Source organism: Carcharodon carcharias, chromosome 14 (genome assembly GCF_017639515.1).
Source record: "Carcharodon carcharias isolate sCarCar2 chromosome 14, sCarCar2.pri, whole genome shotgun sequence".
Lineage (NCBI taxonomy): Eukaryota > Metazoa > Chordata > Chondrichthyes > Lamniformes > Lamnidae > Carcharodon > Carcharodon carcharias.
Genome location: NC_054480.1, coordinates 142,106,473 through 142,131,491, shown reverse-complemented (window position 1 = coordinate 142,131,491; position 25,019 = coordinate 142,106,473). Strand labels below are relative to the sequence as shown.

Here is a 25,019-nt window from a genome sequence, read left to right as displayed (position 1 = left end):
GCTAGTATGCAGGTACAGCAGGTAATAAGGAAGGCAAATGGAATTTTGGCATTTATTGCTAAAGGAATAGAGTATAAAAATAGTGAAGTGTTGTTGCAACTGTACAAGGCATTGGTGAGACCGCACCCGGAGTACTGTGCACAGTTTTGGTCCCCTTACTTGGGGAAGGATTTAGTTGCATTGGAGGCGGTTCAGAGGAGGTTCACTAGATTGATTCCAGAGATGCGGGGCTTGTCTTGTGAGGAGAGATTGAGCAGTTTAGGCTTATATTTGCTAGACTTTAGAAAGATGAGAGGAGATCTAATCGAGGTATATAAGACGCTAAAGGAGATAGACAAAGTAGACGTGGAGCGGACATTTCCCCTTGTGGGGCATTCTAGAACGAGAGGCCATAGTTTTAGGCTAAGAGGTAGTAGATTTAAATCAGAGATGAGGAGGAATTACTTTTCTCAAAGGGTCGTGAATCTGTGGAATTCACTACCTTAGGGTGCAGTGGATGCCGGGCGCTGAATAAATTTTAAGGAGGAATTAGACAGATTTTTAATTAGCAACGGGCTGAAAGGTTATGGGGAGAGGGCAGGAAATTGGAGTTGGGGTCGAAATGAGATCAGCCATGATCGTAATGAATGGCGGGGCAGGCTCGAGGGGCTGAATTGCCTACTCCAGCTCCTAGTTCTTACGTTCTTAATGAGCTGAACAGCAGAAGTTCCAAGCTGTCCTGCCGCCCAGCGGGAACTAGGCCAACTTTTCCACCCGCCGCCAGACTTAGATTTCAGAACCGAAGATTCTGCCCAATGCATCATGGCGATAGCCTTCTGTCAATTCCAGAAGAAGAGTACAGAATTCCAGAATTTTGAGCCAGCAGCAATGCAGGAATGGCAACATATGTCCAAGTCAGACTGGTGTGTGAATTGAAGGAGAACTTGGGGCGAGTGTTCCCCATAACTCTGTTACCTTTATCCTGCCGTCAACATACTCTTAAGGTTTTTTTTTTTGATTCATTTAAGTACCTGGTCTCTTTAAATTATTTTGTGCAGCTCTGCACACTTGGTAATTTAAAGAAATCAACTGGGACAACATTTCCGTATATTAGAATATTGCAGGTTGGTTCCCCCCTTTACTATTGGATCATTACTTGCGATGTAATTTGTTCTTTCTCCAGCATTTTATTATTTAAGGGATCTGTAGCTAATAACTTGATTCTGTACAGCTCTTTCCCTCTTCCCTTATCCCCTGCCCTCGCTGTCCTTCATTCTCACTTCCACTCTCGCCTCTCCTTTTACTCTTTCGTGAGTGTGAATCCTTGGTAATGGGAAGAGGTACACAGGCAGCAGCAGTTGGACAGGGTGGAGGAGAGAGAGAGATTCCAAAGATACAAGAAGTTGGATTTTTTAAATTTAGAGATTTTGAAGGCAGGAGGGGGGTAAACAAAGCAAAGCGATTTAGGAGGAGAATTCAAGAAATGGGACTGAAGGCTGAAAAACTGATCTCTGTTGGGAGAGCAGAGAATAAACAATATTCTGGCATTTGAAGATAATTGGGCCCAGAATGCTGCTCTATGACTAGACATAGTGATCACATATGACTATAATAGTGAAGATTTGCTAAAAATGTTTTATTTGTACAACTCTTTCAGCTATACCATATGGTAACTAGCTAACAGACAGACAGAGAGAGAGAGATCTGCATAACAATAATTTACCTTATAGAGAACTACTTGTCCATCCTGTGGGTGCCCTGGTGTAAGGAAAATCTGCTGACTTTCCTCATATATCTCTTCTACTCCTGGAGCTAGATCTAATGAAATAGAAGAGTCACAATCAATAAAAGTAACCCACTGTGTTCAATGCACCAAATCTAAGAATCGTATCAAGGCAATGGAAAATCAATTAATGCTACCTTAAGTATTTTGCATAGGCAAGTTGGAGGTTAAGCTTTGACTGTAGCTGAACAGCAATGTCAAAGATAACACAAAGGCTAAAAATTGGATTTATGCTCAAAGTCAGAGACTTGACTGTTTTGTGTGCTGGTCCCTGCCTGATTGAGGGCCTACTGAAATTCAGCATCAGACCTCATATAAACTAAATTGGTGAGCTGCAGATGGCAACTGGGTCATCCCGATGCAGCTCACTGGCCAATTTTAGCTGCTGACTCGCAGGCAGATGCTGGGAGAGCAGGCGAGTGGAAAGGGGTGATTCCAGGCTAGCAGCGGCCCATGATACTTTTGTGGAGCACGCCTGCTCTGTCTAATGTGCCATAGAAACATAACTTTTAAAAGCCATGTTTGCCATTTCTTCAGTGCACTCCAGTGGTCCTCTGGTTGGACTGCTCATGGCGTGGCACAACCAAGCGGGACATCAAGTCGCAAATTCTGCTCATTTGTCCATCACTTTCAACCATGGTTCTACAACTCGCATTAGGAGACTGAATTGTTCAACTAAAGTGTCTATTTCATGTAGGCACTTTGGACATCTAAAAGTCATAGGCTTCTAATTTGGTGGCTGGCACAATTCTAGGGAGATTGGATACGGGAGGATGTGAATTGAAATTTGTCCCCCCCCACCCCTATTGTTCACCTTGCAACCTAGAACACAAGGCAAATGGTGTTGAATTTGTCCCCTATAGAATGGGTTTAGGGAAGACAGTGGACAGATGTCAACCTTCAGTCCCCCACTTAACCACACACCACCCCCCCAACCCCCGCCCAGCCGTCCCCATCCCCCAACAACAGGTCATGACTGTCACCATCTCAAGGCCTGCACTACTTTAACTCTTGCCCAAAACAAATGTGAACTGCAGCCAGCCAGTAGTCAACAAGTTAAGATCTAGTAGCTGCTGTTGGCACTCAGGTACATCCACTCACTACAACCTCCATTCAAAAGAGGTACTACCATGGCAGCAAAATAAAACATTGCACATTATGCAGTACAGTATAAACCAGTGTATCATTTGCTTTACCATGAACAATGGAATGTGAAATCTTTAAAGTACTACAAGTATTGAAAATATATTAGGCAAAATTGAATATGGGAAGTATTAATGACCTAAATCATCTTTTTGTCACTTGCAGTTAATTATTTTCTCTATTCATTTGCTATGTACTCTGTTGTTTATTGCAAAAACCCATTTTCCTATTTATTTCAAAAACTGCGTTAGGGACTGAGAGACATTTTTGCTTTAGTGGGTTCTAATCGCATATGACACACACATGCCATCACTTTCAGTGCATAACTGTGATTTAAATAACAGCATCAAATCCAGCATTTGTGAAATACATCGACTGCATATTTCTATTGCAGAGGTTACAAGATAGGAGAAAAAGTGGAGAACCTTGGGTGACCCTCTGCTGTTTATAAACCGCTTGATCATACCTAGAATTCCCATGTCATATTTTCCATCTTTTTTGTCCTTTTCAATCAGATAATCAAATGTGTCTGTAAAATACTGAAAAAGTGCATTTTGTTTATGAACCTCGAGTCCAAGAATCCGATTCAGGAATTTGGTGATGCTGCAGTCTGAAACAGAGGAAAAACAAAAATCACATTAAATCGCTTCCGTCTTAGGTTAGCTATTATCAATTTTTTGACAAAGCGAGCATGAGCAAGCCTCTGTAATGAATTGGACCCTGTTGGTGTTGCCAAATCTCCTGCATTGTCCAGGAGCCTCCCAGAATTGAGGACTGAACTCCAGGACACTGCTGCGAGCAACCTGGGAGAAAACAGTGAAGTAGAGAGGGGATGGACTATGATGGGTAAGCATGAAGACCGGTCCTCAGCAATTTATCCAATGAAATTAAAGCTTAATGTAACCAAGCAGCTTGAGTAGAATGCCACATGCTGATGGGCAAAGGAGGCAGAGGAGACTTACTGACTGTGGAAGATCTGTGAAACTTTTATGCAAGGTGCTTAATGGCAAAGACCCCAGCATAGTTGGTATACACATGAAGCATGTCATTCTTCACTGAAGTATACAATTGCATTTCAATTCCCACCCTTTGACACCCAATGCCCATGTGTATGTTAGGATGGTCAATCATTCTGGATTACAGATACTGCCTGACATGCTCAATGTTTCCAGCATTTTCTGCATTTGTTTTGAGATGATAAAGAATGGACCACCTTTGGATTCTTGGAGGTGGTGGGGGAATCAGAGAGTGCACCTATCAGGGTGACACTCAGGAACTTTCCCAATGCCCACTCCAACCCTGCAACTTAGTAAAAACATTTTTTGATAGGCTTACAGGATGCAAAGACTACTCAACCCATTATGAGGTAAATGCAACAGTAGTTGTAAACTGTGATCCAGAGTCACATGATTAAACTTCCAACAATACTTCCAACCAGAGTTGGCAATCCTAGCTCATGTTGATCTGATTTGTTAAGTTTAGCCACTGTCTGCTATAGGCAAATGGTTATCAAAGGACTTCTGTTTACAAATCCTAAATTTAAATTGATAATTGGGTAAAGAAACATTAAATTCTCACCTTTTTCCACATTGATACATCCGTAACGGTTTTCTTTGCAGAAAATTCCAACAGCCATCAGTCCCAGTCTCATGTCTACAACGTAGATGCTTCTTGTTAGATTTTTTGACTGAATATTATATTCTACAGCACACAGGCTGCTATAGACATGCAGAGATAATTTGGCTTCATATTATGCTATATAGAAAATATTCTTAATGTTACTTAGTCACTATAGTTCAATTAATTTACAAACATTAATATATTAATAGGAATGTTTGAAAATAATGCATTTAAGAACAAAAAAATCACTTACAATTGATTTTAAGTAATATACTTTACAAATCATGTGCAGAGTAGGACCTAATTACTTACCATCGATAAAAACACTGGGACCTCCAATGTAATCTTTTGGTGGTTGTACTTTATTTTCAACCTGACCTAAGATGGTTTTAATGATTTTATCCAGTGCCCTGGTTCCATACTGTTAGAAAACAAATATATAATCGGTATGAAATATCAATTTCTCAAATAATAGGAAGTTAGCTAAACATTTTAACATTGCAAATTCTCCCACAAATTACAAAATATATTTGACATTTGGATAATATAAATTAAAGCAAAATTGCTACCTAATTCTCTAAGCTAAGCAGTTTTATAAACATTCCTTTAAATTACTTCCTCTTAAATCCTCCTGCACCAATCCTGCACCAAACCTAAATGATCCTTTGAAGATAGCTAGGAGGAAAGATTAGATAGGCTGGGGCTGTGTTTCTTGGAGCAGTGAAGGTTGAGAGGGGACCTAATAGAGATGTATTAGATTATGAGGGTGGTAGGAAGGCACTTTTTCCATTAGTAAAGGTGTCAATAACCAGGGGGCATAGATTTAAGGTAAGAGGTAGAAGGCTAAGAGGGGAGTTGAGGAGAAATTTTTTCACCCAGAGGATGGTTGAGTCAGAAACTCTTGTAACATTTAAGAAGTATTCAGATATTCACTTGAGCTGCCAAAGCCTCCAGGGTTATGGGCCAAGCGCTGGAAAATGGGATTAGTGTAGTCAGATCTTTGTTGACCAGCGTGGACACGATGGGCCGAATGGCCTCTTTCTGTGCTGTAAACGTCTATAAGATAAAGATAACTCAGTTCTAAGCCTCTATAAATGTTGCTCCCAATCTAGTCACCAGGAGGCGCATGAGAGCAGCATGAGATGACTATTTCTGGTCTTGCTTGTGCAAAAGTGCTCACTTTTGGTAAATACATCTCCCTATGGCCTGACTAAAACGGAGAATGTTGCGACACAACATTTTAAGCACAAACATACATTTTATAGTTCTGAGACATACAGCCCTATAAATTTCATATTAACCCTTTGGGGTTCATAGTTTATTTTCAGATAGTTGCAACTCCAAGATCAATAATGTCTTTTGTTATCTCAATCATTGAGCCAAACCTCCTCGGAGTGGCAATTACTTGAGTGAAATTTCTTCCATGCCCGTCTTGCCCAACCTTCCGACTCAGGCCAGGCGAGATCCAGGCAGCACAGCTATCTCTGAAGCCCAGTCCAGCAGTGTCGGGTTGAAGAAGGACATGCTCCCTTTTTTACCGAACTAGCTGCTGTAAACCTGGTAAGTTTAAAGGTCGGATTGAAATTGAAAGGTCAGGGAGAAGATGGGTGCCGAATCTAAGTGAATAGGATATGGAGAGCGGGGGATCGGATATTTGGGGAGGAGGGGCTAGGGGGGAGTTTGGTTGGACGTCGGGGGAGGAGTGGGGGCAGTGTAAGACATCTGGAGGTGAGGGAGGTTGTCTGACATCTGGGGGAGGTGGGGGGAGGAATGTTGGACATCTGGGGGTGGGTGGTTTGAGGGGTGGATTGGACATTGGTTTGCGGGGAGGGGGTGTGGGACATTGGGAGGATGGGACAGCACGGGGCTGAGTTGGGGAGGGCTCGAGCCTGCGGGGGTGGGGGAGGGTTCGAGTCGGGTCGGGGGAAATCTCATGGGTAGTTGGTGGAGGAGCAAGGCAGGGAATACCATGTGGGGCAGAGTAATTGGGGACTGTGGGGGGTGGGGGAGGGAGAGAGAGAGAGAGAGAGAGAGTAGGAGACTCCTGGGGAGTCAGGGGTGTTGCGGGGGAGGGGGGAGAAGAGAGTCCCATGGGGTGGACCCCTCAGATGAGACTCTAGGAAGCTCGGAAGTTATGGCCCATCATTATTTGTTGTTAACAGTCAGTCCTTTGCCTCAACATGTGCCAGTTGTTTGCATGGTTGAATTCAAGAAAGTTATTCTAAGGCTGACAATCGACTGGCTAAGATAGTGGTTAAATTTGATACGATATCTACTGGAGCTCTCCAACAGCAACCTCACCAGTGTGCAAGATCAGTAGACGGGCAACTTTATCCTATAGAGTAGCAACACGTAAAGGCCCCTTCTGATACCATTGCTGGCTCCAACCACCCATGGAAGCTAGAAACTAATTACTGTCCACCCTAGGGAAGGGAAGCATAATGGTGGAAGGGGGAACTTGCTAGGGAACCTCAAACCTGCCACATGGGGCAGGACTTCTCGTTGAGCGGGTGGGCACTTTTTAGGAAACCTCATCCACAGGGCAGGATGAGGTTTCCAACAGCAAATAAAACTAAAATATAAATGTTAACATTTCATTCAGAACATGTCCCTGCTCATGTGACAAGAGTCATGAGGGGACATGTTTTTTTTAAACAAATTAAAATGGTTTATTTTTAATTCTTAAACCCTTCATCTCCCCGAGGCAGCTCTGTGCCTCGGGGAGCTTTACCAGTGCGGAGTTGCGCTCTCGCCCTCCTCCTCCCCTCACACAGGCAGTGCTGAGCTGGGCGAGCCTCAATTGTCCCGCCAGCGTGAAATCGCTGTCCAGCCCTGATCACGGGCGGCAGTCGGCTTCCTGACCCCCCACCCCCAAGCCCACCAAGGGGGGGAAATCCTGGCCGTGGTTTTCATTATGTAAAAGGCTGATCTTTATAAAAAAATTATTTAAAAATAAAATAATCCTTTCTTTTACCAGTGCACAAGCCAATTCACTGGACGTGCTGGGTCCCAAATGAGCCGAAGGAACAGGAACTCCTGGCATAAGCAGTCCCCTACACTGACTATTATTTACCTTGTAAGGGATGGAGAGGCAAATGGGAATCTCCAGTTTTCCAGGGTTCTGGACTCATGGCAGCTCAACACCATCTTCTCAAAGGTCATTAGGGATGGACAACAAATACTGGTCTTGCATCCGACACTCACAACCCATGAAAGAATAAACAAAAATGCTGCACAAAAGCAGCTTTGGAGCGCATATTCATCTGCTTTCGTTTTTGGCCTTGTCTGATTTTACTTTTACAGGTGCCTGGGTTAAGAATGTAAATTATAACAGAGAAATGTTAGATACTACCTTGTTATCAAAATTGTATTTGCTGAGGTCTCTAGATTCTGTTGCTCTTCGATCACCATGAGTCAAAGCACCCTAAGGAAAGAACAAATTTGTAATTCGAAATTGGTAACTAATAAACTTACATTCCAAACAAATTTTATATTGTATTACTTATTAAAATCTAAATCCCTCGTTGCCTGTTCGAGTTTGCAGACATTGCACATTTCTGTATTAGTAACTCAACAATTTGACTGAAGATTCCAAAATACAAGATCAGAACAGCTTTAGTGTTTTGCAATCAAGGCCAGAAGGTCTGTCTTGAGCTGACTATCTGCATGATTGCGTGGTGTGGTGTTGAGCTAATTAGCTCAGAGGAGGACCCAAGATTGATGTCTGGTCTGTGCTGAGTTGGTTGATCTCAGCCATGTCACTACATCTGGCCAAAATGTACCAAGACTGGGGATTTTAAGAAATCAGCAAGGGTTCTACATGACCTCTGATGGAAAGTGAATGTGTCAGCAAGTCTGATGAGAACAAATGATCTTGGTTGTGATGCTTCCCACAAATGAATAGACTGTTAAAACTCACAGTCACATTCAGGGGCAAGGAGTGGAACCATATCCAGCAAGATCAACACTGTCAGGAGGGTACATTTTGGGTGTAGGGAAAAGAAAAAGAATGTGCCTAATAAAAATTCTCAAGTGATTCTCAGCAATCTTACATTTTGTAAAATACACCAAGGTTGCAAAAGTTGTAGATTTCATAGTTAATTTAATTAATAGTCAATGAAAGAAAGGACGCATGGGTGTCAAACATCGTCAATCTAAACTACTAATACTGTGATTTAAAGACTCTGGGGATGCAATAAAAAGATTATGGAGGAACCAAACACCAGTGGTGAACCCATTATTTCTATTAAATCACCCAAACTTTGCAGATAATATCAGTGATCATTTCTCTGATTTTATCTCTGATTGGAGTGCATTGTGGTCACTTTGAGTGCTGTGCGGACTGCCATTGAATCATTTTTGCATCTACGATATGCAAAAAAGGGAGGCAATGCAGGTTCCCAGTTACTTCTCTAACATGTTGGTTGAAGTGCCTGCGTAAGTAGAGCTTTTACACGTTACGCCTAGTAAAAATAATGAGATTACCAGGCTTTCCAAACGCTTAGCAACAATAGAGGCAAATCGTCTTTCGCCTGCAAGTTCAGAAATGAGGAATATATATTCTGGAGCTGACACCTGGTTTGACCTGTGGGTACGACCTGAAAAAGAGAACAAAAATGAAGACACAGAAGAAATGCAACATAAATCACATTGCACTGTGGGCTAAAATACTAATCACAAAATTGCCTTTAAGGTCCATCATATGGTAGAAAATAACTTCTACTTACACTAATTGGCTGATGCCAACAGGTTATAGTTTTCTGTGAGCAATGTCAGCAGCCAAAAGAACAAAGATTGAAAAATTGTGCAGAGATCACAGAATCGCTGCTGTACAGGAGAGGCCATTCAGCCCAACGTGTCTTCACCAGCTCTCCAAATGAGCAATTCACTTGGTGCCATATTCCCGCCTTCTCCCTGTAACCCTGCACTTTCTCCCTTTTTAGATAACGGTCTAATTCCCTTTTGAATACTTCAATCGAACCTGCCTCCACCAGTGCATTCTACACCTTAACCACTCGCTGCATGAAAAATCCTCATGTTGCTCGTCTGTTTCGCCAATTACTTTAAATCTGTGCACTCTTGTTCTCGATCCTCTCATAACAGGGGACAGAGTTTCTCACTATCTACTCTGTGCAGACCTTTCATGAGTTTGAACACCTCTATCAAATCTAGGTTTAACTCTTGCTTTGTGGGAGGCACTTCCTTTAGAGGAGGTAGGAAAAGTCAAAGCTCAGTTCACTTTTACCTCAATGTGTACTCCCACTCCCCAAGCAGGCAGCATATTCCCAGGATTTGAATTCATGGGTAATGGTGAGCTGCAGAATTATACAAGACATGAGGACCATCTCATGCATACATGGGGAGTGGCTAGGAAGAGAAATTTAAACGGGTGCATTGGGAAATGGATTTACAACGACAGTTTCCTACAGAGTGAAGCACATGGTAGTCTCAGCCATGCTAATGCGGGAAGGTACCAGGTCGATGAACCCCACAATGCGTTTTATGAGGTTAAAAGTGCCTTATGTCGTTGTTGTTAGCATGTGGGCCTATGCCCATGGTCCTGAGGTAAAGCACACCTTAACACAGGAAAACTAGATATAACTGCTGTATCAAAATATTGTAGCATTTTAAAAATACTGACAATACACAGCAAGGCAGAGTCAGTATAGACATTACAATTGAAATGCCAAAGCTTGCCATTACTTTAATGGCTTGGGTGTGGGGGGGGGGGAGAGAGGAGAGAGGGGGTGAGCAGCATACCCGAATGTTCTTGGTGCCTCTTTTTAATCTGGCTCAGCACCCCACCTTCATGGAAGGAGGGCAGGGTAGAAGGAAATCAGTCCAATGCACCCCCAGTTGTGGGGAGTGCAGGCTCAAAGCACATTTGCCAGAAGTAAGAATAGAAAAAAAAAAATGTTTTTTTTACTAAACAGATAACACAGTTAAGCAGCTCCCACAAATGAGAGCAGTTTTTAAAAAAAGTCTTTATAGTGTTGGTGTTAAGTATGCAAAGAAATCAAAGTTGAATTGTAACAGTTGCTCATAGTTCTGTCTTCAGAAACTATATTAAATCCATTGGACTTTAGTCCAAGCATTTACACAGATGAAAAAGCAGAGGCTATTATTGTGGACAGCAGAAAGTAAGGACGAATACTCCCTTTGATCTACCGAAATGGATTAAAAACTTTCCGACGTCTTTGTTTAATTAAGACCAAAGAATGGAAAATAAAACATTCACTACAGTTTTGGAGCTATGACTGGTAAACAATTGCCCCTAGACCCAGAGGTAACCATGGGGAGAATTTTTTTGTTGGCGAGCGGGGGCAGGGCCCACTCGCTGATGCTTAAAATGACGCTTGGTGATGTCAGGCGGGCGTCTTCACTTCACTGCGTGTCATTTAGACTGTCAGTCCGGCAGGCACGCAGCTTTGCGCCCACCGACCTGGCAAAGGCCTATTAAGGTCATTAACAAAGTAATTAAGGCGGTTAAGAATGCTGTCTGTCCAACCTTAAGGTTGGCGGGTGGGTCAGGCGAAGAGCCCAGGCGGCTTTCACATTTTTCATGAAACCTCATCCCCGGACGGGATGCGACTGCACTAGAGAAAGTGCAGAGGAGATTTACCAGGATGTTGCCTGGGCTGGAGAGTTTTAGCTATGAGGAGAGATTGGATAGACTGGGGTTATTTTCCCTGGAGCAGCAGAGATTGAGGGGGGAACATGACTGAGGTGTATAAAAAATATGAGGGGCATAGATAAGGTGGACAGGAAGGTACTTTTCCTCTTGGTGGAGGGATCAATAACCAGGGGGCATAGATTTAAGGTAAGGGGCAGGAGGTTTAGAGGGGATGTGAGGAAGAATTCTTTCACCCAGAGGGTGCTGGGAATCTGGAACTCACTGCCTGAAAGGGTGGTAGAGGCAGAAACCCTCATAACATTTAAGAAATATTTGGATGTGCACTTGCGATGCCTTGGCATACAAGGCTATGGGCCTAGTGCTGGAAAATAGGATTAGAATAAGTTAGGGTACTTGTTTGACCAGCGCTGAGTCAAAGGGCCAAAGGGCCTTTTTCTGTGCTGTAGACCTCTCTGGCTCTAAGAAGAGTTTATTAAGTAAATAAAATGTTTTGAAAGAATTAATAGGCATGTCCCAGCTCATGTGACAGTTTCACATGTGGGGACATGTCCTTAAAATTTTTTTTTTAAACCTTTCTTACATTTTTCAAAATTTAAACTAATCTCCCTGAGGCACCCCCATGCCTAACGTGCTAGCCCGCACAGGGAGCACACAGCACACAGCTGTGCGTCACGCTGGCCGAGCCTTAACTGCCCACATAAAATGGCGGCGCACACCCGAATGGGGTCGCCAATCGGGTTTGCGCTTACTCCCGCCTGTCCCTGTACAACCCCCCCATCCAATGCGGAGAAAATTCAGCCCCATGAGTGTACCAGTGCCTTTTCACCTTGGACATTTTATTGCATATATAACCACCTTCTATAACCCTTAGAGCTATTTAGCTGTAATTTATATGGTAAATTAATATCTAGATTTTATCACCTTTATACTTTTCAGATGTAAAATGGCACTGTTTTTTAACATTATATACATAAAAGTAACTTTGTGCTTGCTATTGTTAACAATAGCCAACTTTTTGCTGGGACTTACCAAATTGTTGAATAGCACGGTCTGCACTCCAAGGTAATTCCAAGGTCATGTGCACTCTTCTTCGTTGATTCTTTATCCTTTTATCAGCCTGCAGTGAAATTCCTGAACTGGCTGCTTCAGAGATAATGGCTACCAACTTGACAAATCCAAAAAGAGATCATTGTAATTCTAAAAGATTTATCAACTATTATACTTCTTTATTTTCATGGAGAAGGTACAATCTCTGTTACAAGAACAACATATTAGAGTCTCGACACAAGGCATCGCGGGGCAGTGGGGTACAGGTTCGTTCTGAAGGTCCATTACATGACGAGTTGGTAGTACAAGGTGCACAGCAGAGGTCAGGTGCTTCCCCACAGTGAGGTGGGATAATAGGGTGAGGTACCCTGACTGGTCTTAAGTATCTCCTAGAAGCCAGTTTCCTGTGTTATAGGACTGTCACAGTCAGAGATGCTGTGTAGCAAAGGATGGATTGGATTTAAAAAATACTTAAAAATGCAAAGCACTGTTTAACAAAAGTAATAAATATAATGCCCATGATGAGGAGAAAAAAATGTGATCTAGGATGTAACGGGTCAAAATGTTGCTTTATCTTTGCACTCATCTTCAATCTTTCATATACTAGCATAGCCTGGTGGTATTGCACAATTTTTACACAAGTGTACTCACTAAAATTTACAAAGGAAAATATGGCCTTCCTGCAGTATCAAGGAGAGGTGCTGCTTCAACATGTCGTCCCACACTGATTTCAAAGAAAAGGAGGCCTAGTGTACGTAATCATGCACAATGAGAAACAAACCTACCTTGTCCCCATTCATGAACCGCTCCTTTTCCTTTAAATTCACATGGTCAATGGACAAATTTTGTTCTGCTCTGGACTCATAACAAACGGAGCCGTCTGGTTTACGGACAACACGTCCCTTCCTTCCAGTCATCTATTAAAATTAATCATTTAAATTACAAAAAACTTGTATTATAACATTACAAACATCACCCAGTTTTTTAAATAAAAACATTTTATGCAAATTACAATCAAAATGTTTTTCCACGCTTTGCACCTAGTATTAGCATCAAGCACTCACAGATACAAGATAAAGCTTCCGCTATTCTGCACCAACAAGGTACTTAACCCTTGTTTATAAACAACACTATCTGTTGCACCTATGAGAGATTTCACTTAATGCTCAACACTTCTAGTGAGACTGATAATCTGGTCTGAATTACTGAATAGACAGTCTGAGTTTTGGACTCATTATGCCCTGGAACTGGGTTGAGAATACCAATAATCATTTCACTTAGTACCCACTGCAACAGGGAGTTCTTCATTTCATTAGCTCAGGAGGATGAATTCAAATCCAAGCCCGGGTAATAAAAGTGCGCTGTGCTAATCCCCTATACCATAAATCTGAGAGAGATTGGAATCTAATGCAAAAACCTTATCCAGAATAACATAACTGTTGAGCTCTTTTATGAAAACACACAAATTTACAGTTAAATAGTGTAAGACAGGTATACTGATACTTATCCAAAGAAAAGTCTGTATTGAATTTAAATTTTGTGCCATTGTATATTTGTGATGTTGCAATCATCTACTTCTCTTCCTACCTCCATATACTTATATGCAATGAAAATACCATATTTGCTGCATTACAGGAATGCACAATTATGTGAGTAGTATCCCAAGTTCCTTTTTGCTTGGTTGGTGCTGATCAGTGGTATTATCTATCAAATAACTAGCAGGGCCAATCAGGTCCTAGAAGACAACCTGAATTTACAAGAAAACTCGGGGGTATTAGCTATTGAGGTCGCCAGTTTTGATTGTTTATCAAGCTGACTTTGTGAACAGCACCAAAAAAGGCCAATTAGTAGAAGTACAAATTGCAATCATATTTTATTCAATTTTTTTCCCAGTCCAATTCACTGAGCCATTAGAAGCTCCAGCAGATCACTTTATGGGTTTGACACTTGTAGTAACACTCGAGAATGTCTCTTTAAATGTTTCACCTAGATGGGTATTAACAATTCAATACCATAGCGAATAGATTTATAAAATAATCCAAGTTATTTTGGCAGCAAGTCCCCACCTAGGAAGCGTCTAGAATGCCTGACCTCTAAAAAGAATCCCAAGTATGATAACAAGTATGATAACAAGTATGATAACAAGGTTATGACACATTTTATTATCATACTCAGCTACTGAGTCAGTTTTTACGGGTGTTTACAATGACACCATTGTAAAAACACAGGGGCCTTTATTAACCATAGAAATATTACGGCACAGAAAGATGCCATTCGGCCCATTGTGTCTGTGCCGGCCAAAAAAAGAGAAAAGGAAACTAGCTGCTCATTTTAATCCCACTTTCCAGCACCGGTCCATAGCCTCGCAGGTTACAGCACTTCAGGTGCAGAAGGGGGTACCTTTTACATGAGTTGAGTGTTTCAGCCTCAACCACCAATTTGGGCATAACTTTAGCTAAGGCCCCCCCAGTGTCTCAGCCAGTTAAGACAGTGAGTAGCAAGGTTCCCATGCCTGACTGCCAGCTCATGAACCCTGCTGTATGTGTCTTAATGCCAGGTGGTCAAATAACTGGCTCTAATCTCACACAGGAAGCAGAAGAGAAAACTGATCAAAAAGGAATAAAAAATTGTAGTTAAAACTCCCTCCAATTTCTCCTGAAAACATTATAGGATTCAATGCCATAGGAGCCAGTGCCCATTTTATAGATGCCTAGATAGCGAACATCGGAAGATTATTTTACCAGGAAGAACATTACAACTAACGTTACACACAACTTAAAGTTGTGGTGTTCTTCCTGGTAAAATAATGTATTCCTGAAAATTGCAAATTTAAGTGAAGCAACTTTATGAGAGTCATAAGCTCCCCTAGGAATCAACACCTTCTGATATTTCTTGCCCGGAAAAACCAATGTACAAGTTGAAATACTGTAGGATACATTTCCATCACTGTGCATTCTTAGCTAAAATAACTTGCGAAATAGAATACACCACAAAATATAAAGAAATACAATATACAACACAATGTAAATTGGTCTTAAAAATTACATTCACTTCCAGTACAGTACTTTTATATTGATCAGGCTCCATCTAGTGGCAGAAGCTGGTCAGTGCGGATAGCTTCTGAGGTCCCAGGACTACCTGCAATGACCAACTTCTGCCACTAGATGGGACACAAGACTTCAGTGCGAGTTCAGAATGACAGGAGTCAGAAGAGTAGCAGCTGAAGAACAGGCTCCAAGGACTAAGGTAAAAACTGAGGATGGAAATCAGCAAAGCCATGAATCAGCAAGGACAACAGCGGGAGGAAGAGGAGCTGAGAGCGAGGGCGGAAGCACTGCGAGAAAAGTCATGCAAGCAGGCAGGCCTTGGAAGTAGAAGTCTGCAGCAAACTACGTTAAAGTGAAACTGGTAGCATTAAATGGATATACTGACATTACTTTGTTAACAACATGAAAGCGAAACAACGTTAAGTGAGTCGATGGGGACTCATTGTACATGCATAAAGGCAAGAGTTAGTGGGCAGTGATCAAAAGCAGAAACTTGGAATGATTTCCCTTTCAGCCTAACATCAACTTCAGAGTTCCACCACAACTAACTGGCTGGCCTGTGGGGTTCCATACCATACCAGGTAACGCATTTGTTCTTAAGAGCTAGTAAAGCAATTTGAGACATGTAGATTTTTAGAAAATTACCTCAGCCACGTGCTCAGGACCACCAAACAAGTCAATCAGTTCATCCAGTGTATTCAGAGGTAGTTCTTTTCCTAGTAGTTCAACTTTTGCTAGCAGATCCCCTTTCACTTTCTCTACAAAATCTAGTGTTGCTACAAGTGGGAAACAATTCAAGTCAATCAAAATTGTTCAAGGTCACTGAATGTTTTTGTTCATAGATGCCTACGTGACTCAAGTGTTTAAAACCCATTTGCATTGTTCAGATCAAAAGGCAGCATTCAGAAAATTGCCTTATATTTAATAAGGTAAATGAATGAAAAGTAGAAGTACATTTGAGAAAATAACCAGGATTCTCTTTCTACTAAAAATGAATATCATAGAATCAAATGAAGAGAAAATGGAATAAATGCGCCTGTTTTCCAGATGAGAACAGGGAAAGAACCAATTTTTCAGGGCCATGTCTTGCGCCTCAAGGACACCTGAAAGATCGCAGGTGAGGATGGACAAGGCTGTCCAAAACAGGTATTAGGCACCTTGCATCTGTTAATGAGTGGCCCAAAGTATATTTTTTGGACCAATTCTGGAAATCAGACTGGGTCTGTTCCATTCAGGAATAATCTACATCATCATTAAAGAGGCCACTGTGGGTGGGTGCCAGCATGCACTTGATAACAATCTTGCACTCCTTTGCCTTCCCCATGACTTGCCTCTCAGGCCACTGACACCCAAAGGCTAGGGCCAAAATTAGAGATTACCAAAAATACAAGCTGCCTCCAAACAAGCAACAGGCCCAACCTAATTATTAAGATGCAGCCCGAGGTCAAATTACGGGTGGCCCTTGTGCCAGACTCATTTCCTGCCTGCAGTGCGAGTGCAATTTAGTCTGAGCCAGAGACAAATATATTACCTTGGCACACAACTTCAAAGATTCTAATCTGTACTGTAAGTGGAAAGCAGTCAAATTCCGTGACAGTCCTCCTAATGAAGTTTCTATCCGTAATAATTGTCAATCTATTTAATTGTCAATCAGTTTAATGCTCAGACTGAGAAAAGCCTTGTCATTTGAGCCAACTGGTATTGTTTGTGATCAGCTCACTTAATGTGATGTCAAAAACACTGATATTAAAACAAAAATGGTATGCACTTTAAGTTACCACCGAACTACTAAATAAAATGTTTTTATCTTCCTTATGCTTAGTCTGTCATATCTTGAATTTTACATTTTTCCAATTATATTTGGAGCAATAAAATTCAGTCTGTCCAGTGCACTACTGCGATAAGTCCAGCCATTGTTTGGCATATGGGCAGTATCCAGGGGTCTCTGACTTCCCATAGCAGTTTTGGCAGTGGCTCATGAAGATTAGAGCCACAAAAATCCCCGTGTGAAAGTGGGAATGTGGCTGGTGGCAGGAACTTCCAGCCTGGGAGTTCCCGTGTTCTCCAGCCTGATGGACAACTATGGCCTAGTATGCCGAGCAAGGTCTTGTGTACTGGGTCCACTAAATGGTAGAAATGGGGCCTGCCAGGAGTCTTCACCTGGTTTGTGGCTTTGGAACACAAATATGGTGGGTTATTCATTCAAAATAAAATTAACCCCTTTTCAAACAGGATTTTTTTTTTTTAGCACATTCCTGGGGTTGAAGGCCCACCATTAAACTCTGACACATATCTCTTGGGGCAGGCAGCAGTCAAGATGCACTCCAGGAATATTTAAATTGGGTGCTCTCCCTGTGACCCTGCAAGCTTTGGTGGGGCTTAGCACTGGAAATTACGGATGGCTGTATCCCAGCACTCAACACTGAAATGCTGGAACTATTGATCTTTGATAGAAAAACCTTCACTGTTTTCTTCAGTCCTCTTTTGATCTCAATGATCATTCTGGAAATCGAATCGTTTTTGTTAGAATTATCATTAAAATGAAAATCCTTTCTCTATCAATTAACCTGCATGTGGTTTGATGAAAGATTATCACTTCTGTAAAATGACTGGATTCAGACTGCTCCACCGTTCGTATTTTTTAAAGTTACTTTTCTCTTTAGTTCTGGGAATTATGTTTCATTCAAAAATGTAGGATGATGAACTTCCAGTGCTGCTTAACAATGATAACATGCTCAGTAATGGCCTGGCATGATTCTTCCTTCCTCCATCCAAGTGGGAAGTACCCATCCTTAACCTTTTGGCACAACAGAGATTGCAAAAATCTATGGTGTAAACCCATGCTCCACTAATGAGTTCCAACACCTTGTGCCATTCAAGTAATGACATTGACTGGTACCTTTTTCCGCAGATTGAAAACCATTTATGGGAGCATCCAAAGCGATGAGATCAGCCTCTTCTGATATCTCCATCGCAGATGCAGGTGATGAGTTCAGATCACTGTCAGTATCAAGGTCAGAATCACAGCTGCTGTCGTCACTGCTTTTCACTAAACATACATATTCTGGGATACTTTTCAAATGTTTCAAGGGACGGCCACGTTGCTTTCCTGTGGTAAAGTATTTGAAGGAGGAAATTTGTTTAGAAATAGTAATGGCACGCAGAAGTTATTTTAAGCAGTACAAAAGCAATACCTAAAAAGAAAAAAATACATTTAATGCACTGAAAGTAACTTCTTTTAAAACTCTTCCACTGATTCATTGTTTTTCTATTCGTTCATGGGATGTGGCGTCACTGGCTAGCCCATCCCTAATTGCCCTTGAGAATCATGTGGTTTGCTCGGCCATTTCAGAGGGCGTTTAAAAGTCAACCACATTGCTGTGGGTCTGGGGTCACATGTAGGCCAGACCAGGTAAGGACAGCAGATTTCCTTCCCCAAAAGGAGATTAGTGAACCAGGCGGATTTTTACAACAATCGACTTTTAATTGAATTCAGATTTCACGGTGGTGGGATTTCACCCCGGGTCCCCAAGGTATTACCCTGGGTCTCTGGATTACTCTTCCAGTGATGATACCACTACACCTCCTCCTCCCCAATATTTGCCTTCACGTGTATGTATTCCTTTCTATTTTACAAAGGACTTTGAAGCATGATAAATCTATAAAATTTCTAGCTGAAGAAATTGTATTTTCACTATTATAGCTTAAGGTACAAATATGGGACCAAAGATGTGAAAAACTAAGAGTGAACAAGGAACAAGATAAACTGTCCTCAGTGGTAAATGGAGTCTTATTTCAAATCCTCCATTTGTAGCCATGACTCTTCAAAAATTGTACAGTTCTTGCAGCTACTTTAATGCAAATAATCTTGCTACCTTCAGGTTACAGAATTTAAAAGCGAGGCTGAGTTACCCATTTCTATTTGGCAAACAGCTACTCAATTAACAGTAGGAGAACAAAGGAGCATTAAGCACAGCTAACATGAAAATACTTGCTGTGGCTTCATTGTACAGTATATACAACACAGTATTCAATTTTCACAAAGAAAAATAATGGCGTCATACTGTGATCACTATATTCAGACTTCTAGCTTTTTAGCAAATCTTCTTAAGCTGAAAGCTTTGTACTACTACAGAGAGCAATCCATATATACTGTGTGCTGTATTTTATAGTATGACCATTGTTTACCATCTTTGGTATATCACTCTGCAATCATTCCCAAACAGAAATTGGTTTGCACTCAAATTCAGATGGAAACGCAGCTGTGGCTTAAACTGAGGCGCAAGCAGGTCACGGGAAATGGCGGGTCTTGCATCATCAGGATGTGACTGGTGGGGGGCAATGCACCTGTCTTGCAGAAGGATGAAAATCTTATTGGCAGGGACGCTGGCATCAGGCCCACTCTTAATCCAGGGTGGAGGAGAGTTGGGAACATGGGAGGGAGAAGAAAGTGAGCTTGTTTGGCTGCTTTAGGCCTGAGGAAGCTGACTGTAGCACACGGCTGACACTGTGCTCAGTTGTGATCGAACATGAAAAAGTGGCCTGAAATATTTAGGAAATTTATAGGAAATGGGCCCAAGGTTCGTCTTAACCATGTCCCCTGGAGTCCCACCCTAGCCAATCTGACATTCACTGCTTTCAGTGAACGCAATGGGGGCACAAAATGTGGTGCCATGATATCCAATTTCTAGGTCCTAACATCAGACAATAAAAATGCATAAATTTCAAAAATACCTTTCAAGCACCACTTAAGGTCTGGTATAAAGGAAGTGGTTAAGGATTCACACCTGCAGAAGTTACCACTTTTATTTCAAAGCAACTTACAAAATGTGATTGCATTAGTGTTACATAGAAATGAAAGGGAACACAGCTCAACTTATTCAAAGAAAACAGCTGTATTCAACTTCTATTTTTCAACATGCAAAAGATTACACTGATGAAAAATGAGAAAGTTTCCTATATACTGCCAGTGAGGATAGTGAAAGTCGTTAGCTAACAGCTTCGTTAATTATCCTCATTTTAGCCTGTGTTTTTGATCAATTACAAGTACTTATGTTCTGAAATTATCAAGTGATAAAGCTGTATGAATGCTGCATCGGAGGTGTTTGCCTAGCTATTTTAAATGGGTTAATGCCTCAGTTAAATTAGCAAAGATAAGAATTTTAAACGAATGCACAAAAGTGTTTGCATCCCAGTATCTCAAAGCATTTTCAGTGCCTTAATCTTGCTGTAATGATACAATGTTATGAAACAAATCAACTGTTTAATATTGCTGCAAAATTAACATATCAGCTTTCCTGCCTTCACAGTGTACTCTCACATCCCAATACAGATACTGTGCATCACAAAGTACACATCAGAACACCTCCCAATCCTTAAAGGAAAGAAAGCAAGTAAGATGAGTTGTGTCACACATACACCACAAGGCCCCATGGTTTGAAACAAAACAAGCTGAGATGAATTTTTCCCCCTGTTCATTAGAGTTAGTGCAATGTTCGCTGTTCATTAATGTTTTTTAATCTTATGTACTAACATTAATACAGCATTGGGGTATTTGCGTTCACATTTCCAAAACTGCTGTAAAGATCAAATAGACTTAATATCGAGTCATGTGAGAATGGCTCTTTTTCGATTGATAAGCCCTGAGTTCTCATTTTCTAAATTGACCACTCAGTTGTGCATTTTGTTAATGCACCAGCACAAATCTAAGATTTTAGAAAGTTCACAGAGCAAAGTTAGCATTCCTGTGAGTTCATTGTGCAAAACCTTAATGCCCCATTTAACACTCGGGCTAAGAGTACCAGTCAGGCCTGTGTAACTCATGTTTGTGAGTTATACAGATGTCACTCTATGGCTACTTATTGAGTAAACTATCAAGGCCTGTTAGGTATTTTCTCACACAATCAGAATGATAGAACACAGGAGGGGCCACCTGACCCATCATGCCTGCATTGGCTCTTTGGTAGAGCTATCCAATTGCAACCACTCTTCTCCTCTTTCCCCATAAACATTGTATATTTTTTCCTTTCAGCTATTTATCCAATTTCCTTTTGAAAGTTGCTGCTGAATCTGTTTCCACCAGTCTTTCAAGCAATGCATTCCAGAACACAACAACTCGCTATGCAGACAAGAAGTCCTCATGTCACCTCTGACTCTTTCGCCTTATATCATATCTGGCTACTGGCCCCGGAAACAATTTCTCCTTACTTACACTCTCAAAACCATTTTGTGATTTTGAACACCACTATAAATCTCCTCTTAACCTTCTAAAGATCATTTACATGTTTTTTTTTTAAATCTAATCACCCATTTAAAATTGTGATCATGTTTGTATAATGTTTGAAAAATGAAAATCCTGAAATTCCTTGGGACGCTACTCTGCTAGTGCAAATGTGGCAGAGCAGAATCACTGGTTGCCCTAGCTACAGTTGAAGAATCTGCCCCAAATCCTGCAGACCGGGTTAATTGCATGGCCAGCGTGAGTTGCTGGCATCTGCAAGGGTGCATTAGCCTTGCCCTGCCTCAGCTTGATCCCCCCCTGTAAGGTAGACTTTACCCCAGCCACCTGTATCTGAGATCAACAAGAGCATCTTGTTTCTGCAGTCTTCACCATTCTGCCTCCAGACAAGGTGACTGATGAGCTTGTTCTAGTAAATATTTGGGCCTTCAAAAGACTTTCTGTTGGCATGAATTTTGCTAAGGCCTTTCAAAGCAGCAAAGACCAGGCTTTGCTAAGGGAGCACAAGAATCCCAAAGATACAACCACTTGACTTGGGAATTGTCGGCCGAAGATCTGGCCATACCCCCTGCTGAAACTTACAAAAGGTCAGGACAAACCCCGTTAGACCCGGCGGAATCCGGACATAATTAGGTTCCACCCCAAATTTGTCCTCCCTGCCTCTAAAGGCGGAAATTAGACTTCCCACTCTCTCCAGCCTTAATAATTTAGGGGCCAAATTAATGTTTTACGGGAACGTAGGCTGTCATTGAATAGATATTGAAGAAAGAACCAACAAAACATTACAAGGTTGCTTAATCAGTGCTTTTACTTATTAAAATGTAATATTTAAATGTCATATTTCTTACGTTTCCTTTTTGTCCCTGTTCCTTTTTCTTTCTTTCTCTTTGTTGAAGGAAAGTGCTTCTGAATTAGTGACTTAAAGACACCTCTGTAAATAAAATGCAAAATTTAATTCAGCTGCTCAAGGCTTGTAAACATTTAAGTATTGCATTCCTTCTTAAAATTAATTTATTACATTTTATTACAAAAGCATTTACTGTGCCACATCATTTATAAAATATATGAAAAATATTATGGTGAAAAATGTAAACTATCCAAAGTGAAATTGAAATATTCCCTCTCTTCCTTTCAAGTTCCTTCGTCAAGCGGTACAAGCTATACAGTGGATGTATATATAATCTGCTAATGGAAGGCATGCTAACAATATCGAGTCAGCTGAGCTGTGTAACAGATCTATGTGGCCACCTAACACGGAATGCTGAAATTCACTCTCGAGATGAGTTGAGTACTATCGTCCGCACGATGCAAACTTACAACTGAGTCACAGGGTTAGTTCAAAAGCTCAATTTCTGCAATATTATTCTTTCAATGTAAAGCAACTTTTACATTGCGATGATACTCAATCTTTAGGCATGGAGTTTGACTCTTGGGGTTGATACTATTTAATATGTTCAACTGCAGCAGATAAATTATACTGGCTATGCAGGCCACATGTTGTAGCTTCCTCTCCAGCTTCAGCATCATCTCAGGTGAATGTGCAGACGCATCCACTTTTTGTACAATACACTGTTGACGTATAAACCACGAGTATTTGAATGTCAAGAGGAAAATGAAGCATCAGTGTGAGCTGCATATATAACTTGCAACACACACTTTATTCATACCTACCAGCAGGTAGTTTGTTAACCCAAAGAGTCAGACTTGCAATGGTAGGTCTTGCAAACCATCCAGGTGAGAATAGAAAATTAGGTCTGGAATTTCTACACCGAGTCGTCTGATCTCCTGCAACTACTTTGGTAGCGGATCGACAGAAACCACGAAGAAAAGATGTGCACACCATTTCACCAGGATTTTACTCAATGTTACCTTTCAGTATGTATTTTCTTTTAGTATGTGGGGAATCGATTACTGAGATTTTTATATTTTTTTCTCCAAATTTTCTTTGCTATCCTAAAGAAACTGATTTATAATTTGATGCCATTCCTTCGGTACCAACACATGGGTTATCACAGTTGACACTGATGCTCTTGTTACCTCACATCGGGGTACACCCTTTGAAGCAAGGATAGAGATCAGAGATGTAAATCCTGGCTGAATTCTCATCTCTCCAGTTTAGTGCTCCGAAGCCAACTTGCAGCAACCCACTGCCGATCAGCATGCCATCAGCTAATTCAAAACAGACTAGAGATCAAATCCAGGGCCAGAATGTTTTGCTTGGTGTGCGGGCACGCACCCGACACGTTCGACCGTAAAACAGCACGTGATGACTTCGGATGAGCATCCTGACATCATCGCGCACTTGCCCGATATTTTGCTCGGCGGAGGCAAGTTGTAGCCTCGTCCGCCATCAATTATGAGGCCAGTTAAGGCCATTAAAAAGGCAGCTTTGCTGTATTTTACTTTGCCCATTTCACGCTCATCGCGTGGGCAAAATAGGCAGGTGGGCAGCCAACAATTTCAAAAACCTCATCCAAGGGTGGGATGAAAAGGGTCAGCAGCATTGCCAGTGTGAGTAGTGAGGAGTTCAGGAGATAGTTTGCTGCCGGTTGCTTATTGGTACTTGGCAGCTTCATCTCTGTTCGGGGCTTCATTGTTAGCATTTCCAGGCCTCATTTCAGGACTCATTGGTGTCTGTAAGGTTCCTAGAGGATTCAGACTGCGTGGACCCTTCCAGGTATCAGGCAGACTTCTGTTTCACTGGCAATGGGGATCATGATCTCCGCTGGTGGCACCTCCTCTGAGGAGGAAGAGAGGGGCAGAAGGGAAAGGATGCGAGGTGCCCCAATGCAGCCTCCAGGGGAGGAACCTGTGGGAGGAGAGGCGCAGGCACAAGGGGCGCAGGGCCAGCAGGAAGTCTCAAGGCGGAAGAGGCCACAGAAGATGCCACTATCCTGCTGCCAGGGTTTACAGGCGGTGATGCAGCTACCTCAATATGTCTGAGGTGCAATGCCGAAGGAGGCTCTGCCTCTCAAAGGATTAGCTGGCAGGACTTCCTCCCCAGCGAGGGCCTTGTTTAGCCTGCCCACAGCACTTCATGGCTGCTGGACTGGCTGGTGTGGAGCTGGTTGGCTTCATGCCAACTTGCTTCCGGGGCACCCATAACTATTAAATTCTCAGTTCTCTGGTTTAATGTACTAAGGCAAAGGTCACATCTATTAATGTTCATGTAAACTTAAAGGTTCAAAGCAATTTATGTAAATAGTAATGCAAAGGTCAGAAGTATTTGCATGTTAATATGTATAACTGCATGTTACACAAGAGACTCATCATGGCTAAAGTTAGTACTTTAACCTAAACCAAAATTTTAACATTAAGCAGATTTTATAACAAGATTTACCTATTTAGAAAATAACAGGAAAAGATTTGGTACTTAGCCAGATTCTCTGGCAAGAAGTCAACATAAAACAAAACGGTAAAGGATGCTGTTTCTTAAAATGAATATTTGACAAGCTAATTTTTTCATTTTTTGTAAAGACAAGATAATACATAAATCGCATTCCATGATATCAGTGCCCATTAAAAGTG

The 25,019-nt window shown here is 41.6% G+C and overlaps 1 protein-coding gene across 6 annotated transcripts in view; it reads right to left on the bottom strand.

Moving 5' to 3' along the window:
- Positions 1–25,019, bottom strand: part of LOC121286830 (protein strawberry notch homolog 2-like) — a 160,448-nt gene that overhangs the window by 19,499 nt on the left and 115,930 nt on the right. For all 6 annotated transcript variants that reach the window (XM_041203901.1, XM_041203899.1, XM_041203903.1 and 3 more), the window contains 11 exons: positions 22,340–22,422; positions 18,153–18,362; positions 15,899–16,029; positions 12,992–13,123; positions 12,189–12,324; positions 9,011–9,123; positions 7,878–7,949; positions 4,838–4,946; positions 4,484–4,558; positions 3,372–3,515; positions 1,703–1,797 (listed from right to left, as the gene is read on the bottom strand). In XM_041203901.1, the coding sequence (XP_041059835.1) occupies positions 1,703–1,797; positions 3,372–3,515; positions 4,484–4,558; positions 4,838–4,946; positions 7,878–7,949; positions 9,011–9,123; positions 12,189–12,324; positions 12,992–13,123; positions 15,899–16,029; positions 18,153–18,362; positions 22,340–22,422 (1,300 nt within the window). The remainder of the gene's footprint in view (positions 1–1,702; positions 1,798–3,371; positions 3,516–4,483; positions 4,559–4,837; positions 4,947–7,877; positions 7,950–9,010; positions 9,124–12,188; positions 12,325–12,991; positions 13,124–15,898; positions 16,030–18,152; positions 18,363–22,339; positions 22,423–25,019) is intronic.